Source organism: Lytechinus pictus, chromosome 17 (genome assembly GCF_037042905.1).
Source record: "Lytechinus pictus isolate F3 Inbred chromosome 17, Lp3.0, whole genome shotgun sequence".
In the NCBI taxonomy this organism is placed as follows: domain Eukaryota; kingdom Metazoa; phylum Echinodermata; class Echinoidea; order Temnopleuroida; family Toxopneustidae; genus Lytechinus; species Lytechinus pictus.
The window spans coordinates 14073998-14097560 of NC_087261.1; the positions used below are offsets into that span (position 1 = coordinate 14073998).

Consider the following 23563-nt stretch of genomic DNA (forward strand, 5'->3'; position numbering starts at 1 on the left):
GTCACCAATTGCAACTGCATGGTGGACCAAGTTGGCCCTTCTCGGCGACCAAAGACAAGGCAATCATGGAAATCAATCAATGCTTTAGGACCAATCACACTAACTTAATATCTTGCGAAGATTGCGGAAACATTGCATATGCTGTTGGAATGTGTTTTGGTCAGACATGCTCCTAATATACTCCAAATCAATTTGGAAATCATACATACATACCTAGATCACTATCAAAGTGGGCTTTTGCATGATTTATTTAGTAATAGTGATAAACCTAAAACAATAAACACTTGAATGCATACCGACGGTATTTTCAAAAGGTTTTGATCGCATCAATCATATGATGGAATTTCATCTGTAAATTTATGATCGAACTTGTGTAATGTCAATGGTAATTGACTTCTCATATTATCGTCAACACACTTTGGGGCATAAAGATCAGCTATCAGAATAAAAATTCAGTGATACAGGAGTACCTCAGGGTACCGAAGTTGGTTCATTTTTTTAATGATTATAAATGATGCCTGCAATGATAGCACCTTGTAACATTTTTATATATGTTGAAGAGTGGAAACGAGAAGAGATTGAGAGGCGAAAGAATACGAAACTTTAAAATATCACAGATATGTATGAACATAAGTATATATTTTACACATGGTATGTAAAATTGTACAATAGGCCTATACCTCAAAAGTCTGTATTGGCTGCCACATGCATAAGCCATAAAGAAATAAACAAAATCTTTGATCTAAATGGAAGACATTTACAAGTTTGGGATTTACATTGTGCATCCTCAAACAAACAGCTTAATCATTGGAGCTTTTCATGAATTGTAAAATACTAATTTGCTATAGTCCAATTTTAAAAATAGTCATTTCTGACCGATTGCAAGCCAAAGCAGACAAAGAGGAAGAATCAGATGCGAGGATTTTACATTAGCTTATAACATCTGTCGATTAAAATCACTGATAGAACTTTTTTTTATGAAACACTCCTCAGACCAAAATCGATGCACCTGACATTGACAGCATAGTATAACTTGGGATTTTCATATTTTACCAGACCATGACAATAAGGGTAAACATTGCTTTGGTTTGCAAGATAATGGGCAATAGTTTGATTACTATACAGCAGAGCGGCCTAGGATAATACAAAGGACGGCAGATTTGCAAATATTCCTCTCATGCATATCTGGACCTGTATTTTTTAATCAGCCTTGCTATGGCAAGCCAACAAAGCCAGAATTCGTTGTAAGGGTATCTGCATACCCCCGCAAGAGGATCACGCTGATGGACCGCAATTATGACAACTTTTGAATGTTTGTCATGATAATAGCTAACATGATTTGACATGACATTTGTATTCTAGGTGATTTTGTCACTGGTTTTTCGTACTCGAAATTAATAAGACCCCTTTATAAGACGGGTCCAAATCTTTTATTGCATATCAAATCAAATTAGCATTCAACATTCACACTGTCAGGATTTGTTTGACCAACAGTTGGTTCAAATATGAACAGGTCAACTGTTGATTAAAACAAAATTTTATGCCCAATGAATTAGGGTATTTCTTAATCAACAGTTGGCTGGAAGTCTGGTACTTATATAAGTTGGCTAAAAAGAATTCTGAGAGTGCGTGTTTTTTCTTCTTTCCGCATTGGTTCAGACCGCGACTTGTTGTCTGGATGGATTTTGCTTGGTCGATACTTTGAACAAAATATTCTGATAAAGAACGTTCATGGTTTTATACTTGTCGTACCCCCCCCCCCGAGAAAAACCACATCGTGCCAGCAAGATGAAAACAAAATTACAACAATATAATCTCTCGAATCCAATGGGAATATAATAAACCTGCTTCACCTCCATTTAAGATATAAAAAAAATCACAGATCTTTGATAATTAAAAAATGTCTCTGAAAGGGTTTGATAGCTATCGTACGTTTCTAATTGCAATTATGTATATTACAGAAATAAGCACATGTATCTACATTCACCACTATTACCTCATAACGAAAGACATAAACGGGAAAATTCCGGTAATCATTACAAACACTGCATATATATTTTTTGTTACTTTTTAGTGTATTTCAATTATCTATTGTGTAGCATATCCTAAGCATTATTCTTTTATTATTTTACATACATGTAATAGAGAATAGTTTTGATATAGTTATTATTCTTTATCATCAACGTATCACTGTTATCAACATCATCATAATCATCATCTTTATTTTTAAAAGATTATATTTCATTAAAGAGGATGCATGTACATATGAATTACTAAACTTGATGGCTACTTGATTTGAATATTTCAGCTGAAAGATATAGGAAAACAAACTAATTCGCTAGTCATAATCACGCAAAATCACGAAATTTCTCCTTCATAAACGTCACAGAACATAATCGGCAACGACACACAGACATGTACAAAATACATCATTATTCGGATCACTCTATCATATACTATAGTATAAACATATTCAATGCATAAACAATACTTGCTTTATAAATGCTTTAGAAATATATAAAATGTTCTTTGACACAACCATGTACAGAAAATTAATTCACTAAATGCATAGTCTTTATTTAATAATCCACGCTGGAACTGTTTCATAATTTCTGTTTAAACAGTATTTTTTCAGTAAATATCCGGAATATAATGTATATTGACGTATTTAATCGAGATTGTTGTGGAACAAACGCTCACAATGTAAAAAAAAACCCGAGCAATAACCCGAATATAACCATGTTTTCTGCGTCTCCAATGAGACAGTTTGATCGTCATTTTTGTGGAACGTCTCAGCAGTCGTTTGAAATCCACGTTTGTTTGTTTGTTTACTTCTGAACCTTGGCGTACAGGCCATCAAAATCATTTTCCTCGGGAACATCTTCTGGTGTTTCCTCAACGCGTTTTACAACGGCATAGTCATCCTCTTCGTCTAAATCATTCCTCTTGACCTCCGAGTACGGATCATCCGAAATTGCCTCTTCATGAGCCGTGAAATTACCGGACGAACCGACCGCCGAGTACCCGTCATCCTCGATCATCGCCTCGACCTTCACGCTGCCGTTTGAGTTGTTATCATGTGTCTTCCTTGACTTGTCGACAGCCGCGTAGAGGCCGTTGAAGTCGTCTTCCGTATCTTCATTCTCATCTGTTGATCTCGGGGAGATCGAATCGGGCATTGGGAGCGACATCTCCATGGAGTTTGCAATCAGCGTCGGTGGCGCCATGGCGTTCATTGCCGATCCAATGTCCTTGAAGTTGTATGTGCTCGCATTCTGCGCGCCAAATTCGACGTCGCCGATGTTGGGGTTGAGATGAACGCCGCTGGGTGTCTTGGTGGGCATGTTGTCGGTACGGCTTGACTGCGAGGTGGCCGATGACTTGCGGCTTCGCTGAAGAACGGCGAATTCTTCCTCCTTGGTGACTTGTCCTCGAGCTGATGGCGGACTCCAAAGAAGACCTGCATGTAAAGTTACAGAAGTTTTGTGAATGTATTGTTTGTTTTCATATTTTATGTACTCGTATAGAAAGTTTGTCATCAAAGACCTATAATTGTCATCATCATCATCATCATCAATGATCATCATCAACAGCAGTAGAACCCGCACCATCATCATTGTCATTATCGTCGTCACCAGTTAGGAGAATCATCATATTTACCGGTAATTACTTAGAATGATAATTCACAGACATTGTTCGTCGTCGTCGTCATCATCATCATCATCAGTATGATCAGCATAATATCCATTCACTAACATGCAGTGGCATCAACTATGCAACAATCGTCGAACCGCCATCATCCTAGTTATCAACACCTTGCTATTAATAGGAATAACATATAACCAACACGATCATTGTCATCATCATCATCACCATCATCATATCCACATCCCCATCATCGTCGTCATCATCATCATCACCACTACTACCACAAACAACATCTTCAATATCACCACCACCACCACCACCATCATCATCATCATCACCACCACCATCATCATCACCGCCACCACTACCATCACCATCATCATCCCAATCCCTCTCGACCACTATAATAGTATATCTTTACAGTTATCACCATAGCAACAACCAGCACCACCATTACCACTTCTGGCTACTCCCCAACCCCTCTCACAGTAACAACACCTACCATTCGGACCGTGCCCATTGGTACCGTTCCTCGACATCGTGCTCCCGTTGGCCCCCATCGGTATACCCATGCTATCCATCTCGATTTCAGTCATGCCGTGATTGACGTTACCATCCCTGGTCGAACCTCGGGGTTCATAGTTGCCGTATTTGTTGGAGCTGGCCCTCTTCTTGCGGATACGCCTCGAGTCCCTCTCCGCCCTGTACGATAAGAAGAGTTCATGGGTAAGGCAAGATAAAGAGAGAAAGAAAGAAGAGGGAGGGGGAGAGTGTTAGCGAAACGATGGTGGGGAGAAAAAGAAAAATATCATATATTTCAACATGTTCAACAATGGTGTGACTTGATACACTTTTGATGAATTGACGTTCAAACGCTGAAACGTCATTGGATATTTTTTAGTTTTATATTTATGACTTTAAATATTTTTCTTGATATTAAATTAGCGACTTAAACTTGAACTTTGTGAATATTCGCCTGGTCTATTGTTGTCTATGTGGTATTTGTAATCACACTAAGGGTTAAGCACGCAAATGTTGTTGGACGAAAATGAAAATCTTCTTTAAAGGAGATCTTTTTAAAAACTGTGATATTGAATATTCGTTGATGTTTAAATGTTACTTCTTCGTTGCATATTGTCGATAATCATTTGAACACATCCAAAAACGGACTTAGTCCGACTTTATTTTTTTTTTAAATCACTGATGATAATTCCTGGGGTCCATTTCATAAAGCTGTTCGTAAGTTAAGAGTGACTCTAAGAACGACTGGTGATCCTTTCTTACGCGCTAAACCATCGTCAATGAACCTACCCTTTACCACAAAAAAGGATCCCCAATCGTTCTTAAAGTCGCTCTTAACTTACGAACAGCTTTATGAAAACACCCACCTGATCGATTTAAATACGGTATTGCAAGAAACTAACTTTCATTCCAAGTTAAGCGTATAGTTTACGTCCTTTCATTAAATGCATATTTAAAGAAAGGGTTGGTTTGGTTTAATTGCAAGTCAACTTCCTTCCCTTCCCTCTCTCCATTATGCTTGACTTTACGCTTGATTTCCAATTGAGCGTAAGTTTTTTACAATGTCCCATATGACTGCTGTAGCAATGACTAGGGTATTACCTTCTTTTCCTCAACCAAATGATGGCAAGGACGAAGACGATGATTCCAACCAATGCGACGACGATGGCGATAACGAGGGATACAACGTCTGTGAGTGGTAAAAGAAAACACGGAAAGCTTTAAGCAGGCCTTCTGGAAATTATACGCACTTTGGAATGAATAATAAATGTATCATTTTCCACACAAGGTGGTGTTATATAGCAGGCATCGCTTGTACTTATTTATGTATTTATTTTAACACACTAGACTAGGCAAGCTAGTGTTTTGTCAACATTATTGTCTGACAACTTTCATTGACCTTGATTGGCTGAGAAGCACTGTTACTATGGTAACTGTCGGATAAAAAATCCGACAAGTCCTTTCATGAAATGCTCCCATTTTTTTTAATACAAATAAAACTAGAGATGACACTCGTTTATAAAGTCTGATTAATCTTATCATACGAATCGATATTAATTGTACACACCTAAATCACACGAAACACTGGGTGGATTCCAACGTATGTCATTGCTGATGTCGATACAGGTAATAGTAGGTGGGTTGTAGTTTGCTTTGTAGCCGGTGTCACAGGTAAAAATAAGAACATCGCCTGGGCTGTAGATCGCAAGAGTCCCGTTGTGACGGGTACCAGAAACGGGTTGGGGTTCATTACAAGCGGCTTGAACTGTGTGAGGTAAGAGAGAAAATACTACGTTAGTGATAGGGAGTGGAAACGAAATCGTAAGAGGGTCTCACACTAAGCTCGGTGCACACTACACGATCCGATGCGATCCGATTTCCAAAGACACTGTAATAACATTTGCTAAATGAACATTAGAGACTATATCATTCCAGGTAAATATTTTTGAAAAGTGGTATGAAAAACATCAGAACCACCGACGGATCCGGGGGGGGGGGGGGGCACAGCCGGCCTGTGCCCCCCCCCCCTCCTTGAGAGGAACAATTAAAGTTTGTAATGTGAAAATGCCGTTAAAACAAAAGTGCCCCCCCCCCCCCTTTGAAAGTGAAGAATTTTTTTTTTCGTGGACGAAATACCCTTAATATTTGGTTAAAAGCCTTTTTTTTTGCTTGTCAATTTTTTTCGTGGACGAAATCCCCTTATTTTTTGTTAAAACCCCACTTTTTTTGCTTGTCAATTTTTTTTCTCGGGAAAATGTGCCCCCCCCCCCTTTCGAAAATCCCTTGATTCGCCCCTGATCAGATCCAATAAATCGCAATGGCGTCATCATCGGCTACGACTTGAAACCGATCTGGACTTTACTCCGACCACACGGCTAGCAGCAAAAAAGCAGAATTCCAACTTTAGTATTCCGAGCACCATGTCGAACTTCAAATAAGATAGATTTACTAATTGGAAGTTTCATATTTAATGCAAAATGCGATTTGTTCGAAAATCGCATCGTATTAGTCGGATTGAATGCGACGGGATACAGTGAGAGTCGGTCAAACACGGCTGTGTGACACACTTGTCCGTTCTGCGTCGATATTGTTTTAGAACGGTTCTTAATTGTTCGGTCTACAACGGTCCAGAGTCGTCGTTGACCCTCAAGACCAACACTCGACTGCTCAAGGCGAATGAAAGCATGATGGCCATCTGACAGGCGCGTAGCCAGGGGGGTGGTGGGGGCGGTCGCCCCCCCCCCAAACGTCCCCAAAAAAAGAAGGCAAAAAAAAGAGAGGAGAAAAGGAAAAGGGAAGGGAGGAAAAGGAAAGAAGGTAGCTTTGTGTTTTTTTTTCTTTTTATTCTTTTTTTTTTCTCAAAAGAGAAACTCCTTCACTTTTGCTCTAAATTTATATATGAATTTTACTTCCGCGCTGCGCGCGGTTAAATGACGATATTGAACTTCTCCTTTGATTCCCCCACCCTTTCTCTAACCCTGTTTTTCCACCTCAGCTATATGTGTTTGTTGCCAGTTAAAGTTCAAATGTATACATTAGGGCATGGAGTTAGAGTAAGGTTGTGCCGAAGTATATGAAGTTATCTTTTTTTTAATTGATGGCGCAACTTCTGGTCGGGTCGGCTCCGGGCGGGTAAAATCTTTATATCAATTTCTGCCGTCATCTCCATAAAGTCAACTTCTCCCGCTTTTCAGCTCATTACTAAACAACCATAATTTTGGGGCAAACAGGTTCCTAATTTAAAAAGAGGAAGGTATAAAATTTGTGTCGTATTAAATAAAAAAAAGTACAATATATTTTTTTTATCAAATTCTATTAAACTTCATGTCCCTGCACATTCATCTCATGTCCTGTTTTGCGCCCTCAGTTTGAAATTTTGAATGACACCTAAGTTTCTTTATAATTCAAAATGAAGCGCTTCAGGATAAGTCAAAGAAATTAGGCATCCTTTTTTTTTTATATAATTTCAATAAATTACAGAAGTTTCAACTTTTTGAGCATTATTTTCCTTGTAATGAAGTTCAATAATCTTAGAAAATCAATTGAATTAAAGCCGATGGGGTATTAGAGGTATCTGCATTTGATGAAACGTCCGCCCTTTGAAATTTCAGAGTTTCATTGCTGTGCGCGGGGAGGAATATTTTCCTCCCGGTATATACACTTCTTCTCCTCTGTTTTGCGAGTTAGAGATATGCACTGTCGCTAAATTGTTTGTAATCAAATCTGATCTTTCCAAGGGAAGTATTCAATATATCTTTGAGAATACCCTTTTCTCGGTACCCTTTTCATGGCCAAAAAATGATAAAACACTTTGCGCGTTTTTGTGCGTTCGCAATCACTTTTGAAAACAAGGTTCATGAAAACAAGGTTCAAAATAAAAAAAAATAGTCAGCTGAATTGGAGCTGATATAGGCACTAGAGACAAGAGAGACGGCTCCTTTTCATTGTAATTTATGAAACACCAAAAGCTTCGCGCTTCGCACGGGAGGGGGAAACTCCCCCTCCCTGCACCCACCCCCTAGGAAGCGCGCTTCGCGCGCTCTGTAAGTGTTGGCACGCTTCGCGTGCATTTACCGCCCCTTCCAAAATGAAATCCTGGCTGCGCGGTTGCCATCTGAGGAGCATTTCTTCATACATTTTTGTCCATCAAGTTGTCGGATCTGAAAAATTTACTTTTATTTGATTGACTGAGAATCAAAATTACTACCGCAACGGTAACTGTCAGATAAAACAAGGTTTGTCTCAGTGGCGTACAGATTGGGGGGGGGGGGGGGGGTAATTGCATAATTATGTAAAACTACATGATAAAAGTTACATTGTTGGTAACTATGGTAAAGGACACGACCGGGAACGATTTGGGCAGTGGTCCCAGGCAGTTCATGGTTGTAATTATTTTCTACAAGACTGTTGTGTGTTACCTAGAGCATGTAGAGTCATTATAGTTAATCAGTAAAAAAAAATTCCTGGCAACTAACATATCGAAATGCCTGAAGCCATTTAATATGTTCCAAGTTCTTCCAACCATAAAGACTGGGACCAACCTCGAAAATCCCACTTTCAGATCCTTGAAATATAAAGGTTACAATTAAACGTAGTGCAAATATACATTATCATTATATTGATTATATCCAAACACAATGATAATTTTCCTCTTTTCATCAAATTCACCGATTTGGAAGGCTGGGGATCAAAAGGCCCATTTTGAGAGAAAAGTCAGAACGCATTCCATAGTACTTTTTGAGGAGTATAATGTGAATTAGTGTTTGTTTGTATTATTCGACATTAGAAACTTGCTTTAAGATATTTCATACTGTGTTTGGAATTAATGTAGATATATAGAAGCTCTCGACAAACTGAGTTTTTATTTCATAGTGAGCTATAAATGGGAAATTACAATAAAAGTAATGATGATAATCATGATGATTATGATGGTGGTAATAGTAGTAATGATATGATAAAGCTGATGCTAATAGTAATACCCTGCTTGTCGTTTAACGGTTTCAGAGATATAGCAACGTCAATCTGGCGCTGTACAGTGGCTGCAGGGCCCACGATAAATTGGGCAAAATTAATTTTGGAGTATTTCTGTTTCAGATTTTTAGCTTGAACAATAAATAAATGAAATATGGATTTGATGATAATACTTATGCTGATTTCAATAATGCTGAGAAAAACCCGGGATCTTTTGAAAGGAGTGGGGGGGGGGGACAACAACCAAGTTTTTTCTCAATCGAGTTACAGGCATGGCAATGGTAACAGAGTTACACGAAATAAATAAATGAATAAATTAATAAATAAAAAAGCAAAATACATATTTATCTCTATATTATGTTTCATTTGTGTGTAAATAGTGTAATTTAAACAATATTTTATTCCTTAATAAACACACAAATATAAAATAATACAGTTACATGACTTGACGACTTCCTCTCTTCTTTATGCTCTTATTTCGTTTTTTCTTTCTTTCTTTCTTTCTTTCTTTCTTTCTTTCTTTCTTTCTTTCTTTCTTTCTTTCTTTCTTTCTTTCTTTCTTTCTTTCTTTCTTTCTTTCTTTCTTTCTTTCTTTCTTTCTTTCTTTCTTTCTTTCTTTCTTTCTTTCTTTCCTTCTTTCTTCCTTCCTTCATTTCCTTCCTTCCATCTTTCTATCTTTCCTTCTTTCGTGTTTTCTTTTCTTTCTTTCTGTTCTTTACTTTGCAGTTCTCTTATTACCCTAGTCTAAAAAAAATCAGCGGGGCGATGATCCCTGTCTCCTGGTTGTACCGTCTCTGGCAATCTTCCAACGATTCTCAATACTGAGGTACAATTAATATGAACAAAAAAAGGCCATGCAAAACAGCCAAGACTGACGAAAGAGGAGTGAGAGTCCAGATCTATATAGCTAGTTCGACGACTGATCAAAATAAGAAGAAAAAAAAATTGGTAAACCTGCGTGGTAGAATAAAACGAAGAAAAACGTTGAAAGGTTAGAATTCCCACAGTAATTGTTCCGGTAAAGAACCAATATTGGGGCAGGGAGGTTTTCCCCGATTCCCTTACTACTTGAAGCACCCATACGCACATAACGCTGTCATTCTCTCGACTGTTAAAAGTATTTCGATAAACATTATTCATTTAACCATTGATTCTCTGTGCTTTTGTGATGAACACGTATATCAGCACTTTTAAAATCCCGCCTGATTTACCAAAATGGATGCTCAAGTATAAAGCCAATTTTGACATACACGCAATAAAAACACGAGTATAAAGGCGCGAATATTCAACGCGAGAAGGACCCCCCCCAAAAAAAAAAAAAATAAAAATAAAAATAAAATAAAAAAGGAAAAGGGAGAAAAACTGGAGGGAAAATCGGAAAAAAAATCTCGTTTCGTAAAATATCACAAACTGGGAGAAAGTGCGATTTAAAAAAAAAGTTACCACTAGAACGTTTAGTTATTTTTACTTTTAATGCCTTTATGACTGGATTATTACTGCCCGGCCAAATACGATTTTATCATCGACTCCATTTCGCCATTTGTTTGTTATTGTTCTACGAGAGCAAAAAACCTATATATATGCGCATCTTAGTTTGAACTGCCTTTCTCTCGTTACGTGCTGGCTTAACAAGAAAATGTAACGAATCCTTTTTAAGGCTCTGTAAAAAAAATGACAGAGATTTCAAGCAAAGATTACCGACAAACTGACAATATCATATATTAGGTGTACATTCTAGGCACTGTCATGCATGTCTTCAGTATTGTGAGGAGAGAGAGAAAACAACTACGCTCCATTTGTGCCGAAATACATTTTAATTTAGAATGGCGACATCAAATCCAGGCATTTTGATCATGTTCATAATAGCCGCTGAGCAAAACAAAACGCAAACTTTTTTTTGGCACAACACAACCACAAGATAGTAAAGAGTACAGTATACATTTTATTTTCTTCTCTCTTTTTTGATATACCACGATATAGGCGCGTAAAACATGAAGAAGGCGTGATATTATATATATTAAAAAAATAACCTTAAAAATGATGTGGCATCCAATGCATTCAATGCAAACTTAAGGAAATTTGGCAAGCATTTATTGCAGAGTGGTGGGCCTATTTTTATGGTTACTCCTCAATCAATTAAACATGTAGGCCTATAGCTACATTGGCGCATTTTCTCTGGCATAATAGAATTATGACCTTCTTCAACAACACCTCCCTGCGGACCATATTCGGTTCGATCACTAATTCAGGGGCAGTAATTCAGTCAGTGGGTATGGGTCACCGCCACCTGATACTATTCAAGTAGTTAAAAACCGAGATAAGGGGGGGAAAGAAGAGAAATCTGGGGACCGTTTCATAAAGCTGTTCGTAAGTTAAGAGCGACGTTAAGAACGACTGGTGATCCTTTCTTGTGGTTAATGATATTCACCATTAAATGTTCATTAGTGATTATTTAGCGCGTAAGGAAGGATCACCAGTCATTCTTAAAGTCGCTCTTAACTTACGAACAGCTTTATGAAACGGCCCCCAGGAAAGTTTCAAAGAATATATATATATACATATATATATAATATGGCTGCACAATTATCCCTACTAGCATGATTTAATTTTTTTAAATATATATTTAGAAGAAAAAAACCGTCACCTCCAGACTCCACGATCATGTCCCAATTTAAGAATACCCTCACGCCGCCCTCCTCTGATTTAAAGTCTATACCATAATGTGGAGGGCTAGATTTATGGCACCACTTGTAGGGACGTAGAGGTACATTAAACAGGCAAAAACAAAAGAGAAATTAAGCGAAGAGAAACAGAGCAGAGGGAATTAAAAACATACAACAAAACAAACAGAAAAGAAAAAAGGAAGAAGATTGAAAATGCACATCGAAAGTTCAATCTGAAGTTCAAATGCTTCTTCCATCTGAAGAAGCAATTGTAACCAGCGACACTGTTTTGAAGGAGACTCAAAGGTTCGAGGACGCCGTTTATCCCCGATACGCCTGCTTTAGGACCTTTGATTTTACGCGGGATTCCACATCAGTGGCCAATAAAGAATTCTACCCTTTTTTTTCCTTTTTATAAATAAATGACGTCCAACGAAATGCATATCTTTTGTTGCAGATTTTTTTCCCCAACACTAACACGTGTCTGGGGCATGACGATTGAGCATAGCTGACGTTTTAGGTGGCAATAACATTTCTGAATAGGTTTATATCCTTAAAATGCCGCAGAACACTTTGCGTAATAGAAATGGGAATGCATAATCAGTGTTAAATCATGCCTTATGGGGTAGAAAGCTATTATGTTTACGGGGCGTCAATGAAAAGACTGATAGTGTAGGAAAGAGCGAGTTTTAAAACAATATTACTTATAAAAATGTTCGATGTACAATCAACTGCATAATGTTTGTCTTCAGAACGATGCTGTTATACTACTTTGTCTCTTATCATCGTTATATATCATTCACATTTTTTCAACCTGTAATCATAGAAAGGCATGCATTACATTAACGTTATTACCCCCCTACAGATTTGGAATTAAATGAAGTATTATGATTATGAAAATATTTGACACATTATGAAAACATTTGACAAAAAAACTTCCACTTACATGCACATGTATGCCTAACTATTTTTTTTCTGATTTTAGATCACCTTGACATCATTTAAAACTAGTATTGATGAAAACGAATACTGAATGGAGCTGAAAATAGCTGTGCAACGTCACAACTAATTCACAGTATGGTATATTCGAAATATCATGAATATATCGACCCAGTCATAAACTATAAACAAGCGTTTTGGTTATAAAGAGTAATGTAAATATAAGTGAACTTAAAATGACCATGAAAAGTGACAGCTCCTCATCCCACGTTTGACACGCCTGGCTAGTCTGTGAAAAGGCCCACTCTAAATCCACATGTTTGCATAAAATAGCCCGTGCGTATATGCAGTAATCACGCCATTTTCCGTAGGCCTATATGCGAGCAATACATGTATCTCTCGTTCCTATATAAGAGTAAATTCTGTTACCTAATTTCTTCATTCTGTCTACTTTCTTCATACTTATTGTTATGATTATCTAAATCATCATGCTAATAACTACTTTTAGATTATGGCAATGATCATTATCACCATCATCATCGTCGTAATCATGCGTCATCATCATTTAGTAGGCCTATCGTTATATCGTCACCACGTACGAGGTGCCGTGGCCGATTGGTCTAAGGCGCCTGACTAAACATGAAAAGTCTAGGGTTCGATTCCCGGCATCTATGCCCGTGAGCAAGGTTTTCAATTATCAGTGCTCTTTTATCCTGCTTTCAAATAAATAAAAAATGCTCCATTAGTAAAATATAAATAAACCTTTTTCCTTCGTCACAATTAATAGCTTTGTTGTTAATACCCCTTTTACATGAATGACCAAACCACTTCTACAAATTACACGCTATATTTGTATCAAGATTTTCAAATCAAAGCAAATTTGGAAACATCCATACGGGCGGCATAAAGGTATATTCCGATAAGAAGTGATACAGTCCTAAACAAGTGGCTTTATTTTTCTCTCAAAGAGAAATATACATATCATAATTTATTAGCGCAAAACCCAGCGCACTCTTATTCAATACTATGATTTATTTTTATTTTTGTACTTCTTTTTCCCCGATACTCTTTTCTTTTCATTTCCTTAATCCATCACGTGGTGGCACTGCCCTTGATCACACACACCACAAAACATTACTTCATGTAGAATTGGAGATCACTATAAGATCATTTTATGGGCGGATTAACTCAATATTACCGTAATGAGACAACATGCAAATCAAATTGACTTTTGAACTCTGAGATGGTTTGTCTCAAACAATGTAATATTACTTTCCATCCAATTTGTATAGCTTTGGTGATAAAGAAGTCATTCCCTGACCTATAATAAACTGAATGATTTTTTAAAGGAATCAAACAAACTCTAAATCAGTGGAGGACTATAGAAATATTTTATATTTTAAAATATAAAATACACAAAATATGGATGTGGGGCAAGTCGACTCCCTTACTGTTGCTTGCATTACACCGATGGTGTGAAAACAAGTGAACAATGAAAAAGCTGAATTCTTAGGTTGAGCTTGCCCTTTAAGCGTTTTATATAAATATAAAAATAACGCATCAATTTTGACAAAGTGTCAATGATGCTGACAGGGAGGAGAGAGACATGTCCTGTTTAAAAGAATTTGTCAAACTTTCTTGCATATTTGACATTATACCCGCCCATAAAGTCTACATAATTCTATCCCTTCTGTGCTCTTACTGGGGAAGCATTATAGTCACCCAAACACCAATGGCAAACATCTGATGTCCTTCGTTGAATACCACATCAATAAAGAAGATGCAGTTTTAAATACCAACAGGGGAAATCAGCAAATAGAAATGACCAATATTTGTTCGGATCGCCCCCGGACGGGCGAAATCTTTGAATACATGTAGCTTAGGTGACAGTGGGAATACGGACTCTGCAAGGCTCAGTTATCAAATATTATTATGTTTGGTTACTTTTTTGATGGACAATATTAAGAAGTTTTATTCGGAGAGGGTAATAGTAATAATGACAATAGCTGGATTTATAGAGCGTTTTTATTTTGCCAGCGGACACAAAGCGCTGCTATTAGCTTTTACCCCGACTATAGCTCGCCTACCTTTAGGCGCACAAGCATTCGAAGAAATTCTTCCTACCGGGTATCCATTCACCTCGCCTGGGTTGAGTGCAGCACATTGTGGGTAAATTTCTTGCTGAAGGAAAACACGCCATGGCTGGGATCGAACACGCGTCCTTCAGATTGAAAGACGAGAGTCATAACCGAAGACCACGACGCCCCGATAACTGGTAGTATCATAATCGCAAGGGGCAGATCGGGGGAGGGAGGGGTGCCCCCATTATCTGCCAATAATAATGTGATTTTCGACAAAATTACGGGGCTGTAAGCCCCGCCTCGCCCCTCACTGCCAGTAACTGTGCATCAGTGTGTTCATGAACCTACATGTGCCATGACATAAATATTGGTTAGAATAATCATGATAATAAAAAAGACCAGGAACTGCCGGTGTTCATGAAAACTTAAAGAATAGGGTGGATGGGTGGTATGAAATGTCCCCTATTCTGATCGCTCAATATGCTTCTGACGTAAACCCAACATAACTGTCGAACAATGTTCAACCTGCTTGAGGGGAATTTCTAGCTAGACCCATACCCTGTGCTCTGTGACGTGCGACGAGAAAACATGTTCTCTTATTCCAATTTAATGCACAGACTTTTGCAAGGATAATAGAAAGCGGAATGCTTCAGATAATTTCCCCTCCTAAATCATGGTTCTTGAAAACAAAAAATCTAGGGAAAATGGCCCCCGCGTGCATGGATGCACTGTGAGCTAAACCGGCAAGTAAAACTTTCTAGCCGTCTCTTTTTGCGTACCTGGGGAGTGTTTCATCAACATTTTTGTCCCACAAGTTGTCAGATCCGACATCTTTCCTAGATTTTGATTGGCCGGGAGGCACTGTTACTATGGAAACTGTCCGACAAAAAGGGACTTGTCGGATAAAACGTCCGACAAGTCCTGTCAAGAAACGATCCCCTGATATTTCAGTTCATGTGTACATTTATTGTTGTCGCTGATATATGTAGAAGTCATGTTGAATTATTTACTGTTGGGGTTTTAACTTACCCCGCAATGCTGTGTAATACTGCAAATTTACAAGATCAAACAGGAGACGTTTGAAAGTTCAACATGATCAATGGCTCGCTCATGAACAGTCAACAGATACGTGTTATCTTTCTATAAAAATATATGTTTTTAGACTTCAATTACTGTCTGAAGTACTCGGCATTTCTTTTTTGCGGTTAATGCTTCCCTGTTGAACAAATGAACACACCTTTTCTGTTTTACAACTCCTCCTATTTAAGTTTTTCTCCTCTTCAATTTCTCAATCATTTAACTTTTCATATACATTTCTTTTCTCCATTTCTCTCACCCTTTACGTCTCTCTCACAAACGTGAAAACAACTATAAATATATATATTCATTACATTCTCCTAAACCTATACGCAAATATTGCCATGAACACTCTTCTACGCTTGTCAAGGGCGTATCGGGAAAAAGAAATACGTTTTGTTCGGAAGTAATGTTGCGAGACAGTGACACTGATCATAAAAATTAATGCTCATATTGATTAGCTTTCTGCATTCATCATGATCAACGTACCATACTGAGTTGATTATTGAGATAGTTACTTTGCATTTTCTCATGTGTTTGAAAAACAAGTCAGGAACAATTATATAAAATCATCAAGATACAGTATGCTATAATATGCTACTGATCACGATCATCATGATCATTATGGTGTGGTGATGGATGTTTTTTCCTATAAGCGAATAAAATGAAATCGATTGTTTTCCAGGATATTATCAATGAATACAAGAAAGAGAGAGGAAATTAACCCAGTGTCAAAACAATTACAAAACATTCATGTAAATTTATACATGTAGATTTATAATTCTGGAATATTTATTACCTCTTGTAGGCCTTCATGTTTCATTGATAGGACAAACTGCTCGAAACATACATGTCGTTTAAAATTAGATATAAAGAAAAATATTGATTAACCCCTGAATCAACACTGAACATCACATCAACCGAATTTGTCGACGAGTATGTACTCTTCCATTTATCAGTGCGTGCTTCCCCCCCCCCCCCCCCCCCCCAGTCTGGGAAAATTGAAACGAATCCCAGTCTTGCAAAGAAACCATGAAAGATAGGAAAAACAAAATCGCACTCTGCAGGTTGTCGAAGTTTGACCTCAAAGTGATGCCTTTTGTGACGAATTCGTGCGCGGAACGCAGGCTCTGTCTGTCGCAATTCTTTCACGTCGAGGATCCTTTTGTTCAAATTTAGAAAAGGAAGGTAAACACATTCCAAATCTGCACGGCCAATTGCTGACTGTTCCCCCTGCTTCGGCTGGCACCAAAATTAATGAGGAAATACTTGGCTAAAATATGATAATCCACAATGTTGCAGGCAGAAGTGTTGGAAATGACTTACTATTTTCCAGTTTGGAATATCTTAATTTTGGTCTATGCACTACTCTGGTGGAAGCAAGTCAGATACTGACTTTACTAAATGTGAAAAATTACAAAAGGTAGAACATACATGTATCCAAGGGTAGAAAATATTTTTGAGTGGCATTTGATTACTTTGAAGCCCTTTAAATGTCGTAATTCTACAACTCGCATTCTTTGATAATCGGGTAACCATTTACCCATATTGATGAAATGCAGCCCCGCCCCTCTCGCAAAAAAGAAGACCTAATTAATCGTTCTCAAGCATGCACTTACGCACGATGCCCATCGATACGCCAGCAGGAAGGCCTTTTCGTAGATTGCGGACTATGTACGTGTGATCTTGAGTAGATTCGTCGTCAAATTCCAAGGCCGTTTTAAAATTTGAATTCACACATTTCTTGCCGTGCAGATTAAAGTATCTTTATCTCGAGTGTATCAACAGTTAGCACTCTTTATCGATGCTTTTTTTTTGTGTTCACATTCATTGACAATAAATAGATGGGCCTATTTGCTTTTCAACGTGGTGACGGCATTGTAGTTACAATAAGAACTGGCGCGAAAATATTTAATGAAATATAAGATAAGCTTTAAACTCTCAAATGAAAAGGGAAACCCGCTATTGAGTAAATATAAAAAGGCATGATTGTTCGGAAAATAGTTACAAAAAGGCGTGTTTCAAGAGTAAATATTCACCCAGCATTTTGTAAAATTTACACATTTAGAAATATCTTACCAATCAAACATCTATTTTCCCTTTAACTTTATATTGGTCAAATCTTTCCGATTAATTTCAGTTTTCGGTCAGGTACTAAGCTAATCAATTAATGGAAATGGTAGACCAACGCTATATTCAAGAAATGTGCTATCTAATTAAGATAGATGACGTCTTTAACTTGTGACTACCATTGGCGGCGGAAGCCAAACAATTTAGGGGGGTCCACCTGAAATTTTGGGATGGACACAGGTAAAAAAAAATTGACAAGCGAAAAAGAAAAAAAAAGTTATACATTTTTTTTAGGGGGGACCGCCCCCCGTCCCCCCCCCCTGCTTCCACCGCCTATGCTATGGTGACTACATTGCATCTCTTTAATGTTTAGTGTCGTTTTCATTAAGTTTTGTTTTGTTGTGTCTTTTTTTACGAATCTCATATCAAGCATTATACAAATTCTTGAATGCATATGGCCTGGCCAATCATTTTTACCTTTAATGCTTTGCATTACACTGTACACTATAAAAATGAAAGATTGGAAAGAGGTAAGCCACTCTTTAAAAGGGATGAGGAATGACAGCATTTTTAATAAAAAGCGGAAAACGCTATCCTTTTCCACCCTTTTAGCGTTTTGTGTCTTTAGCGTGTAGATGTAATCCCGATTGGATGTGAATAAACCAAAACCTTATTTAAACTTTTGCTCATTTTCACAAAACTTTCTGTTTAATGAACAATATGGAGGCTATATGCCAACGAAGGAAACGACAACATTCCAATTTCCTCTGCTATTGTAGTTTTGAAACATAAAAATAATAATTGCAACTTTCTACAAGATCTGTCCTTCAAACATTGGAATAACCATTATTAATTTTACTTGATCTGATGCTTTTAAGAGCTTCTTCATTGTCAGTTCTACAAGGATATCTACGCTGCTCACGTACATGTATAACATTTTATGGAATTAAGAAAAAGAATTAAATGTAATTAATGTTGATTGTTGATACATCCGATCTCTATTCATATTCTTTGTTGATTTTTTTTTTAAATAAGTTGTACGCTACATGGAATCCTTCTGATCATTGCCCAAAGGCTCCAGCGGCCATCTTGCAGGGGAGGGGGGGGGGGAAGAGGCCCTAGTTCCCTCTCAAATTTGGGATACATATGGGAGAGGGCTGTCTCGTCACCCCATCCCTCCCACATATAGGGGCCCCAAACTCTCACGAAATCGTCTCGCATGGCCAAGGATGTTAGGCCTACCATATATTTTTATCACAAAATATTCCAATAAATCTACAAATTCACTATTATCATAGATATCCATGCTGGAATGTGTCTTAAATGTAATTTTTTACATGTAGCTTTTTAATAGTGCAGGATGTCGTCGGGGGACGTCTCTTCCGCGTTTCTTTTGGAATTATAACGACCCAGCTGGAAACAAAAGATCGATTTCTCACCCCAGTGTAAAGAAGGTCATCAATGGTAAGTCTTATACCTGTCCATTAAAAAACCTTTTAGATCATGGCAATGGTGTTAAGTAAAACCCCATAAAATCAATAACTCTGACGATGTAAGCATGCAAAATTGTTTGGAACTTGAAGGTTATAATCTCACAAGGTATAGGTACATGTAACGATATTGACAAGCCTATTTAAACGATTATCAGAGGATCATGATTTATTTGAATTTGTTCGTTACATTCATAATGAAAGTTACAGTGTATGTCCTCACTATACAGACTGAACAATAAGATCATTTTTTTCGGTTGTGAAATAATGTTGATGACGATAGTGATGATGATGATAGTGACAAGAATGGTGACCATAATAAAACCAATAACCATAATGGTGAAAACAATAATGATAATAATCATGATGATGATCGTACATAGATGGTGATGATAATGACGATAGTAATGGTGACATACATGTATGTGCCGTGGCGCCTGGCTATACATGGAAAGTCCGGGATTCGATCCCCGGCCGCGGCACCTATGCCCTTGATCGAGCAAGGCATTTAATCTACAATGCTCTTTTATCATGCTTTCAAATAAATGGAAATGCTGTATGCATAGGTGTGCACTTAATTGTCTTTAAAAAATAATGATAAAAGAAAAATAATAATAATAGGCCTAATAATGACAATGATGAGTAGTGGATTATGATATCAATAACAGTAAAAAATTACACCAATGTGATTATACTGATAAAGATAATAATAGCAACAATTAACCCTTTTTTATCATTATTACCATATTCATCAGCATAAGTTTAATGCCAATATAATTATCCAACTTTATTTGAACAACATCAATATCTTCGGCATACTTCATCATCATCATCAACAAAACTAACAATATTTTTAGCCACTTTTTTTTTTTTCATTTCCAACGCCATACGAACTTTTCATCCCAATCATCAACGCCGCCACCGTCATCTAAATTATGTTGCTAATGATGAGCAACCATCTTCATCTTTATCTTATTTTTTTTTTCTTAAAGGAGGCGGAAAACACTCGTGCTCATATAGGCTGATTGTGTTATTGTAGTATCCACTGGCGTAAATCCCGGGGGGGGGGGGGGATGGGGGATATATCCCCCCCCCCACTTTTCGAGGAGGGGGGGGATGGCCTGTACAAACATCCCCCCCACACTTTTTACGAAAGAAATGAAAAAAAAATCACAAGAGATAATTGTTTTATTGGTGAAAATTCTTCCAAAAATACCGCTTAACAAATAAAATAATATTATTGAATCATAAAATGCAAATAAAGAGCCAGTTCACCATTTCCAAACGAAATACTTCCAATTCATCAATGTTGGGGTCTTTGGGAAGGGATTAAGATGGAATGTCAAAAAAAAATTAATGTAATCTCTAATAAACCATTAAACCATCATGGGGTAAAAAAGATAGTAATATTGGAGGGGTATTTGCCATATGGACATACAGTGGCGTAACTACAGGGGACATGGGGGGCACACCCCCCCCCCCCCCCATCGGCTGACCAAAAAAAAAAACGGGGAAAGGGGGAAAAGGGGAAAAGGAGAAAAGAGGGAGAAAGGAAGAGAAACTTAGTGGGAAAGAAGAAAATATTATTCATTATAATGTTATATTATATTATAATTATGTTAAGTTACATTACATAAGAAACATTTTTATCATAACTTTATGAAACATAATTTGCCCAGGGCCTACGTCTCAATTGTTCCTGGTGCTCGCATTGTCTGTTTAACGAGATATATAATCCTGTTGTACCAAAACATCCCGTTTTCAAGTCAATATAAACCAAATATATTTCCTAGCACTTGAGTTATCATTGTTTTATGTAGTGACATATGCTTTTTTTTTCATGACTCAAAAGTGATTGCCCCATGTTAAGGTCTTCGTATATATGAAACATTTCCTGTCCGTGATTACGTTCGCATTTTTCATGGATTGGTGAGATATGTCTACTCTTCATGAATTCCTAAAATCAGTCCTTAAAATGTCCCTTCTTCTGATCTGAATATAAAAAATTTTCAGCTCGCGCTTCGCGCTCGCATCATTTGGTTAATGAAATACGTATGGTCCTGGTTAATTCCTACAAAGAAAACTTAGAATGCCCCACTTCAGGTCTGAATTATCTAAGTTTTCAGCTCGCGCTTCGCGCTCGCATTGTTAAGCGAGACAGGTACCTATCATGATTACACAAATTTGATTATAATGTCCCTTTTTAGGTGTGAATATAAAAAAAATTCAGCTCGCGCTTCGCGCTCGCATTATTTGATGAGTGAGATACATATCCGTTTGACATTGTCCTTAAAATGTCTCTATTAGGTCACTCACTCAGTCATTCAAAAATTTTGCTGGTGCCCCCCCCCCTCCATGCCGTGACCCACGGTACGCCACTGTGGACATATCAATGACAATTCCTTGCATATCTAAAAACATGATTGCAAAAAAATGCCAAAATATTTCAGTCATCCCCCCCACCCATCAACACGGATTTACGCCAGTGGTAGTATCCATTATGTATCAATGATGATGGACCTCTCTCTCTCTCTCTTAACTGATCCCTCCACTTCTTTGGAGATTCCTGGAGTCCAGATAAAATGTGAATGTATGTAATCACAGATCCGTTTTAGGTTATTTCAAGAGACGTAGAACGGGAGGTATGGATTTTGTGAAGAAAAAGGAGGGATAGTAGGAGTAAACTTTTGTGAACTTCAGATGACAAGCAATGATGGACTATGTTAAAATCATTTTGTAAAATATGTTTGAATACTATTATGGAATATATTAATAACGCATTTAAGACATACATGTAAATACATTTTTTTTTCGTTGACTTACCATGGCGCCACGTAGCAGCGAAGAAGGCATACGTTAATATCCCGATGGTTCTCCGACGATCCATACTTAATATCCTCCCTCTTATCGTTCCAGAGAGAATGTCCTTAGAAGGAAAGTCGTGCCACAAAACACAGTCCTTTGAGTCCTGTCATGAGGTCTTTTTTTCTCCCAACTTTCGCTTACGGCAATTACATGTACTGGTTCAGACTGGCAAAGAAGACCAGTACTCAAGTTCTTGCAAAAACAACAATGCACATGGAAGACAGCGTAACGTGTACACAGTCCACACAGAAAGAATCAAAAGAACCTGTTAATTCATTTCATAATCAATTTGCACGCCCAGATTATGATAACATGCACGATGACTGCATGCTTAAGCTATTTCTCTCTCCATTGCTTGCTGTATGTACAGATGGGCGAACACCCACACTCCCTCGCAGCCCAACACAATAAAACGTTTTGTTATCTCATGGGCGCTTTAGAAAAGGTGGATTTTCATATGCAAATGCCTCTCTCAAAAGGGTCCCATGGTCTCGCTCTGTTGACTCGCAACCGATCACACAGTCTCCATCCAACGAACGCAGGACTCATTTTGTGCCCCACCAAAGGTCTAGTCCTACCCTTTTCTTTTATTGTTTACCACCACTCCTCATGATTCATAAGGTGCGGTTAATACAATGGCGATATATGGGAGGTGAGTTAATCACTGTTCCTAATAATAGATCTCTTGAGAAAAGTTCATTAAAGAAATATATTTTGCCTAAACATGCCCAATAGATGCAGGCCTATATAGAAGGTTTGATTTTTGTATTACTTGAGGCGCTTCCAAATGCATTAATTTATTAATTGGCCCTTTGGGTTGTTCTTTTCTTTACAATTTCTTTACAATAACTTCACATTATATTGTACGTTTCTCATAATTATGTTTGTTATGTTTGTATTATTTGTCGTAGGGCCTCCAATTACAAAAGTATGTATACAAATTACTGATGGAGCCAGCCTATTAAAATAAGACTTTGAATAAATAAGTAAATAAATCTGGTAAACTATAAATTTCTCTGAGTACGTTTTCAACTTGAGTCCAGACTGAATGACGTCTGATATTAGTAGATCAACGATTAATGGCATTGAATATCCCTTCAGTAGTGGCTGCAAAATAATTTTAAAGTGTGTGTGTGTGTGGGGGAGGGGGTAGTGAATATACCTCTCACCCCCTAAAGGGATGGGTATCTTATATTACTATTTCGAGCGCGAAGCGCGAGCAGATAATTTTTTATTT

At 37.6% G+C, this 23563-nt stretch overlaps 1 protein-coding gene across 1 annotated transcript; it reads right to left on the bottom strand.

The window, feature by feature from the left end:
* Positions 1–485: 485 nt before the first annotated feature.
* On the bottom strand, positions 486–22348 carry LOC129280271 (uncharacterized). The gene is made up of 5 exons (XM_064112226.1): positions 22285–22348; positions 5738–5935; positions 5272–5359; positions 4151–4350; positions 486–3460 (listed from the first exon to the last, which is right to left on the bottom strand). Exons 1-5 carry the CDS (start codon positions 22346–22348, stop codon positions 2829–2831), a joined length of 1182 nt encoding a protein of 393 aa, XP_063968296.1. The 3' UTR covers positions 486–2828.
* Positions 22349–23563: the final 1215 nt, after the last annotated feature.

Coding starts and splice junctions, on each gene's coding strand:
- LOC129280271 (XM_064112226.1), bottom strand. CDS start 22,348: ATGGATCGTCGGAGAACCATCGGGATATTAACGTATGCCTTCTTCGCT. Junction 5,360..5,737: donor CAGTGTTTCGTGTGATTTAG/GTGTGTACAATT, acceptor TACCACTCACAG/ACGTTGTATCCCTCGTTATC. Junction 3,461..4,150: donor CAATGGGCACGGTCCGAATG/GTAGGTGTTGTT, acceptor CTTTACATGCAG/GTCTTCTTTGGAGTCCGCCA.